This window comes from Budorcas taxicolor, chromosome 5 (genome assembly GCF_023091745.1).
Source record: "Budorcas taxicolor isolate Tak-1 chromosome 5, Takin1.1, whole genome shotgun sequence".
NCBI lineage: Eukaryota > Metazoa > Chordata > Mammalia > Artiodactyla > Bovidae > Budorcas > Budorcas taxicolor.
The window spans coordinates 110112840-110121021 of NC_068914.1; the positions used below are offsets into that span (position 1 = coordinate 110112840).

The following is an 8182-nucleotide window of genomic DNA, read 5'->3' on the forward strand; positions in this document are numbered from 1 at the left end:
TTGACAACAGTTAATGCCTTTAAGAATAATTGGCCCAGACACGAAACAGACCATCAGTGTAGCTTAGGGAGGATCTAAATGCCGCCTCTAAGTCATTGTTGGCATACATTGTATTCAGTTGAAAAGAGATAAAGTTTTATCGAATAGCTGGGTAAATATGAGGCAGGAAGAATTGTCCAAAGTACCTGACAAACCTAATTCTTGATGATTCTAAAGACTAAGATCCCAAACAAGTCATGCCATTACATTCAATGGGATTCAATTCAATTCAGTCCTGCCAGTTCAACAGTCAAAGTTGAGCCGCAGCTATCTCAGCCAGGCATTGAGCTAGATACTGGGATTCAATGGTAAACAATCTGGCCTTTGGTATCAAGGAGCCCATTGAGAGGGTAGATCTTGGTCAGCTGATTTTAAAAATGGGAAAAGTATTTAGGAAAAGCATAAAGGATTGCATTTTTCTTCCATGATTATTTTCCTCTATGATACTTGATAATAATTTTTTTTAACCTCCTAACTAGATTGTGAGTTGCTTGAAGGCAAAGTTAATCTCTCATTCATTTCTAGGTATCTCACTTATGCCTGTACAGTGTCTAACACATAGCAGAGGTTCCATCAACGTTCTGAATTAAACAATTTAAAGGGGTTAACTTCTCTTGGGCCAGAAGGCTAGTCCAGTTGACTAGAAAATTAACAAGAATAGTTTTGTGCATGAAAGTTTAGGTCAGACAAATAATTTACATTGTCAGAGTGTTGCAAACCAGAACTTCTGAAACCTAGACTCTCAATAATAAAACACAATTTATAAAACCACTTTCTATCCAAAGTTATATTCTATACATTAAGAGTTGCCATGTAGAAACTTCCCCATTCAAATTATTAAGATAGAATTAAAACACATTTGTAAAATCTGATCATTTGAGTAACAGAATGCCTTCCAATGAGTTGAAATCAGTTTCCATCGTAGTTGTCCAATACCCTGAATTCTTTGTGTGAACATATATAAGTATCAAAGGGTAACTTGGGATCAGATTATTTTTTTTCTTTCTCATTTTTTGTCATTTAATTGTAAGCATCACAGTCATAGAAAGATCCAGTTTCCATGCACTGTGCATGGAAATCCTGGAGCATGTCACATCAAATGTGGCAATTCAACCTGGCACATAACCCAAGACACTTGGGGGCTCAGCCATTACCTAGTGAACTGGATAAAAGGAAATGGCACAAATGGATTATCAAAGCGAAAAAAAGGTCCTCTTGGGCATAATAACTGAGACCCACTTATTCATTTTTTAAAATGTGGATCAGTAGTAGCAAAGTAAAGAGTAGTGACAAGCCATCGCTGGGTGATGTCGATGTCACACATTTGCCTTCTGCCAGATATTCTGAAGGTAAAACGGGTCTGCTATTCGAAAAGCACTCACCAAATGAGCTCATTCGTCTGCACAGAAACAGAGAATGGGATAGAATTGCTTTATTGCCAGAAAAATAAATGAACTCACTCAAAGCGTTGGCTGGAAACAGAGAGTGGGAATTTGCCCATTCAAAGAGTAGAAAGCACTTCTCACTCTCTGTCACTAGTTGTTGAAAAGCTATTTGTCACCAAATCTACGATGAGTACAGACCATCAACATGCCTATCAACCTCTTCCTTCCCTTTGCCCCTTCCCATCCCAGACTGCTACACTCACAGACCCCTCCTTCCAGTCTCTCTCTCTCTCACACACACACCTTCCTGGGAAGAAGAGAGAGACTGGAAGTGTGTGAGTCATCACAGGAGCTATTCAAAGCCTAGTGGGTAACTGAGGTAAGCTGTCTACACTTAAGCCACATGAACCTCTAAGAATGATTCACAGTCCTGAAGACCTGAATGTCAGTTTCCTGAAACTCCCTAAACTTGCAAAGAATTAAACAGAACGAGCATCTGGCTTTCCATCACTCAGTGTCCTGTAACATACATGAGCCAGATGCCTCTGAGGTGTGTTCTCTAAGTGATCCATTCCCTCAGGCAGCAGGGACTCCCGTTTGTGTTTATTATCTATCCGCAAGCATGGACTTGGCTGTCTACTTTTTATTGACTGTTGACTTTTTAATCACCTGAGACCTACTTATGGGATAAGTGACCTTGCACTTGTCAGAAACTCTTTTCCAGATGGAGACATCACTGGAGAGCCCCAGAGAAGGGTGACATCAAAGGAAGGCAACAACAAAGACTCAAGGTCAGCGTGAACCGAGAGCAAATGAACTCAGCATTTCAGTTTGCATTGAGCGAGAGCCTGTGTCTTTGCAAATGTGCCTTTCAGCGACTCTCACCTTCTGTCTGTTCGGGTGATTTCATATCACATGGAGACATCTGGGATGTGCCCCTTTGCCAAGTCCACCTTCCTAGTTTCCTCCAAGTGACCTGGCACTTAAAACATCCCTACACGTGCACATATGTTGCCACGTGCACCCGCAGGTCTGGAAAACCAAAACCCCAATCTCCCAGGGCCATTTTGTCCTGTCTTTCCCCCGGAAGGAATGGAACAGTGAGGGCAGAGCAGAACAGTTGCGGGAAAGCCTAGTGGGAAGTAGTTAAAAGACAAACTGCTAAGGAGGAAAACTCCATCCAAAATCTGCAAAACGTGCCACGGCCCCGCTGAAACACTAGGCTCGCGTTAAGGTGAGGAATCTCGGAGGATGAGGATGGCTGCCAGCCACAGGCAGTCATTCAGTTCTTCGCACACGCCCCGCAGTTGTAAATCCACAGAGCAGCGAGAGGGAGGCTACTTACTGAAATAAAAGCCCCTGTCTCCACACACGAACTGGAGAGCATCCACCAACTCAGCCCCGCAGAGGGTCTCGGGTCCCGCCGTGGCAGAGCTGGTGAAGGCGAGCAAGCACAGGGCCAGATAGAAGAGATGCGAGGAGGATGTGACTGGCATCTTCACCTGCTGAAAGAGCAGAAGGAGGGTCATCTTCCTCCTGGGTCCTTGCCCGGGGAGTGGGGGCAAGGCAAGGGTGTCTTTCCCCCAGCTCTGCATTCCTGTTATTAATCAAAACTATCCCCTCAGGAGTGCAACAAGGTGTGTGAGTGACCTCTGAGCAGGTCTTGGCATCATGCTATCTGCCTTTAATCCTCTTGCTACTGTGAAACCCTGGGGAAGTCCTTCTTGAACCCTTTCTTTATGGGTTCCTATTACAATTCAATGAGATAAATGTCCTGAAACATTTAATGTGTGAAGGTGAAAGATGCTCTTATTGCATACCACTCAGAGGTCCTGGTAAACCTTTGGAATCATCAAAGGTTAATTTGTGCTCAGTCCAGACTTGGGACCAGATATGTTTTATTAATTTAAATTCTCTCAAATTGGCCATCCACAGATGGCATGTGCATTCATTACTGACCAGAATATTAAATTAACCAGAACGTCATTCCCCAGCTACTGATTAAAGAGAATTTACTGCAGCTGAAAAAGAACTTGTGAAAATACTATATATCATTATAGCTTTTTTTTTCTACTTAAGAGAGGCAGAGACAGAGAGAAACAGAGGGAGAGAAAGAGAGACTGAGAGATTTCTTACCTGCAGAACATCAGCAGTTAACAACTACAAGTAAAAGTTAAAAACCAGGAACAGGAAACATCTGAGAATTTCAGAATGGAACTGGTTTATGGTAAGTAAACCCGACTCCTTTTGCATTCTAAAGCCCCTTGTGTCAAGCTCAGTGTCAGATCAACACATGTGTAGACAGTGCCTTCCATGAACAGGGAACTGGGCTCAAAACCTGCAAAAGTCTTTTTTTTTTTTTTTTTAAGTCTCAGGAATTCTGACTTCATCTGTTGGAGGGACTTGAGTGTCACTGTATCCTTTTTATAGCAGAGACCCCTGGTTGGCTTGACTTAGCCAGTGACAGACAGCCAACTGTCAGCCCTGCCAGAGGCAGGATTCCTGTGGCTCAAGTCTCCATCCTTGCTCTCAGCAGTGAAACAATGCAAAGGTGATCATTAAGTTTTTCCACATTGCTACTTGTGGCACAAAGATGTGGTTTCTTCTAGGAAACCTCCCAAGGTGAGTAGCTTTATCCCTCTCAGATGCATTTACTTTCAGCAGCATCAGCAGAGTTAGTGACAGGATGTTAAACCAGGGACCCTATCAAAAGGTCATAGAGTTAAACTGGAAACTATCATTATGAAAAGAGGCTTTTCTGAACATCCCAGTGGTGGCAGGTCCATTCAGCTCCATCACTTTCAAAGAAACAGGATCAGTCATTTATTTTCCGACCACCTTCCTTGCCCTCCCTGGACTCTTAATGGCTCTCTACATCAGTGGCAAAGTTTGCTCCATCACTGTAATTAAGATTTCCATTTTTGTGGCCAGACTTTCAGTTCAGCAATTGGGGAAAAAACCCTAACCCCCTGATTCTCGTTAACACAACATAAATATTTAGTTAATGCTTGTGAAACAGTTGAAGATGAAAAGCGTCCTCTATTTGCAAATCATCATAAATAACAGACATAAAATAGAAGAGGAGGTGAAAGCTTGATGGAGAATTTCTTCCATTTTCTCCATAGGACCTGTTCATGGAAACCCTCCACCCCCACATAACCAAAGCCACAGGGACTGCTAGAAACAAGTTGTCGTCCAATCCTCATCTTTCTTAGTTGTAAAATAATTGGTGGGAGTTTTCCCTTTCAGTATTTCCAGTGGAAATCTCAACAAGCCCAAGCCAACTGGACTTCCTTGCCCTTTTCAAAAGAGAACACTCATAATTGATCTCACAGAACATACCCCACACTCTGGTAACCAGCCAGTTCTAGAACGTATGTTGTTTTGCCAGTCCTATTTCTCCATTGCTCCCTTCTTTGTTGAGTTACTGGTGAAGCTTAAGGCAAAGCACCTGCAACGGCAGATGCCTCCAGGTTCTTCAGTTGTTGTGAAATCCAGGGAAAAAGGAACTCAACTTAAAGCCTTATGGAATTGAGAACTTCGTTAGATGTCAACATTATACTTTTAATGGCTATTTCTTTTGTATAACACAGTTAAACTCAGCGATACCTATCAGTCTCTTGCATTTAAGAATTTAAGATTTATTTTTTTACAGATTTCCCCCTATCTTTCTTCCTTTGTTCCCCTTTTTGCTGAGTTACGTTCTCAGATGAATATCAGCACTTACAGCTCTAGGACAAGATAGAACCTCTAGTGCATTTTCTTTTAGTTCAGGAAACAGTCCAGCACACCCACAGAGAACCAGAGAATGCATCACATTATGTTCCCCCAAAAGAAAACAATGAAGAACTCGCTTAGGAGTTAAAAGTTTGAAATGAGTGGCCCCATATGTTCATCATTTCCTTGGTCTTTTATTTTTCCAAACACAAAAGAAATGAAGAGAGAGAAAGGAGAGATCTGAAAGAAAGAAATGAAAGAAGAACTAGAAAGAGACGAGAAAAAAAAAATTCCAGAGCACTCTTTCTCAAAAATCATTCACAAATCCAAAAGTTTAAAAACCTTTCTTTTTATCTTAAATAAAGGGAATATCAATTGGTTCCAGATGTCTGGGTTATAATAAAAATGCCCAGCAAAATTTGAGGGCAGCAGTCATAAGAAAATACTCACTGTAGGTGTAACCATTTTTGTTTGTTCCAGATCTTTTACAGCAGGTCAGGGTGGGTATTATGAGACTGATGTGAATAGAAAACTGAGGACTTAAAAACATGTGCTGCTTTGTGGGTGGGGTTTGTGAAAGCATCTAGTTACATTTGGACACCCAGGCAGGTATGCTACGAGCCTGGGTAAACTGCCTTTTGTCCATTCAGACAATAAACAAATTGCACGGCTGGGATCTGAGTCAATCTTTTCCTCCCAATCAAGCCACTGATTTCCATCGTGCGCCTATTGTAGCTTCCTGGACAGGGACCGAAGCTCCAGTCCTCCCCTGTGCCCTCTTTCCTCTGACTCAAACACTTGGAAATATCTTGAGACTCACAGTACAATCAGCTTGTGAGCTCTGCCTGGCAGACACCTTTACTCATTGAATTACATTTGAAAGAACCACGTAGCTCCCTGAAACCACTTCCTGCTCCAAGTACAGGAAAAAGCAACAACTTATGGCTAGCTAGCTCTACTTCTGAAAAGTTCAGCATACACAGCATGGAAAGTTCATTTGGAGTTTTCCAAACTTGTAATTAATGCAGAGATAACGCTACACAGCCCCTTTTAGGATCCTCTAAGTAGGGAGACAAAATCCCCAGCTGTCAGACCACATAGCATATGTGTATACTGACTTCATTTCTTTTAAAAGCAAGGTAGGCAGTGTGCATCTTGGCTTCTCAAGGGCGGCAGGATCAGGTGCCCGACAAGGATGTATTCTTAACTCCTAAGCCACTGACTTGACTAAGAAACGTCCTAGTGGTGGAGTGCTTGAAAGCGGCAAATGAGTGCTGGACTAAGCGGTAGGGACGGATCATGAATTGAGCCCACAGGCAATTGCATCGGGGAGCCAGTGACAGCAGCTTAAAAATGCTTGCAAATTGGAAAAATACAAGTCTTGAAAGATATAATTTTGCTGAGAATGGAAACTTGAACTAGGGCCAGTTATTGGAAAGGCGAAGTCAGTGCATTGACAACGCTAGCCAAATTTACCTAAAGAGACTTTACAATCCCAAATACAAAATCCGTGTTTTACAACACAAAACCCCAGGTCCAAACTTCGCCCCTGAGAGTCCTCTTCAAAAGAAAAAACTTGGAATAGCAGTTGCTAGAAAGTTTCCGCTTTCCATATACAGTGTGCATTTGTTTAAATTATCCGAATATGCAAGGTCAGCAGGAGTTCTTAAGGAGTTCTTTTTCAGAAGAGCAAATGAAACTTCACTCTAACTTTGACTCTCTGGGCATAAGTGCAGAGAGTTCCGGGACCTTAGCTCCAAAGATCATATTTAAAAGCTTTAATATCATTTAAAACGTAACTCTTTGTATGTGGCATGCCTTGTAATCAAAAGTCCTGGCAAGTTACACACACGCACACACACACCACACAGTCCTACATACACATGAACATGGTCTTAAAAATAAAACATCTGCACCTGCAAAAAAAATCCAAAAGTTCATATCCATGCCCTATAGCCCTTAACCATAGACAGGATTTAAAGGAATCTTCTATAATGACACCACTCAAGCTCTGAAGAAGTGGAGGATTTAGCATAAGTACCTTGCAATAGTTTTTACTCATACAGATATCTGTGCAAAGGCATTTATCTCCCGGAGCTATTTTTTCAGATCCCACAGAATTGCATATTCAGCAATTTATAAATAACTCCCAGTGCCGAAACAATGAAAATTCTAAAGTGAAGAACATTTCTAAGCAGAAGCAAGCAGTACACAATTTAAAGAAAATTCCCCAATGACTTCAAAGAGTAAGAAATATTTACCTTCAAGAAATCACAAAAGCAGCACTTAAATAATTGGGTTGGAAGACTGCTGATTTTTCCCATTGCTTCTGAAGTGCAAAGTCTGGAAATGAATTGGTTAGCAGGAATAATGAGGCAAAAAGAAATCCAGGGAGATGGGAGATGTTGAGAGCAATGTCACATTTCAATTTTGAGGACTTTATTCCATTGCGCAGGCTCTATCTGCTCTGAATTTAGCAGTGACAGTGAGATTTAGCAAACAGAAGAGGGATTTAGAGAAAATCCTCACATTTATCTACAAAACACAGACACTGTAGACAGGAAACAGCTGGGGGAACGCTTGCCTTCTCTCTCTCTCCCTCTTCTGGCAAAGTTATCGAGTAAGGACTTTTTTGGGCATGGTGACAAATAACATCATACCTTTGCATTTTAAAACTAGAGCACAGAAGCATTTTTTTCCCTTAAAAGAATGTGTGTTAGTGACAAGAGGAGCAGACATTAAAATCCTGATGCTGTCCTCTGATTAACTTTCTACCGGGCATGAAGACACACACATCTGCTAATACACCTTACCCGTATGAAAGGAATATTCGTGGAGGATGGGCGAGCAATTTTATATTCCAGAGCCAACACAAAATTTAAAAAGCAAGAAATGAAAAAAAGACCATCTCAAGCATACTCTATGAATTTAACCCTCAAACGACTGGGGTAAACTAGACTGGAAGATGGCGCTGGGATGACCCCTCGTCCTGGTTGCCAAGTGAGGGGAATGATTTCATTTCCTAGAACCTGGAAAGGGGC

The 8182-nt window shown here is 41.7% G+C and overlaps 1 protein-coding gene across 1 annotated transcript in view; it reads right to left on the reverse strand.

Annotated features, from left to right (window-relative positions):
* Positions 1-5606, reverse strand: part of IGF1 (insulin like growth factor 1) — a 71190-nt gene extending 65584 nt beyond the window's left edge. Inside the window, exons 1-2 of the mRNA XM_052640485.1 lie at positions 5592-5606; positions 2770-2926 (exon numbers count right to left, since the gene is read on the reverse strand). Of these exons, the coding sequence (XP_052496445.1) occupies positions 2770-2926; positions 5592-5606 (172 nt within the window). The remainder of the gene's footprint in view (positions 1-2769; positions 2927-5591) is intronic.
* Positions 5607-8182: the final 2576 nt, after the last annotated feature.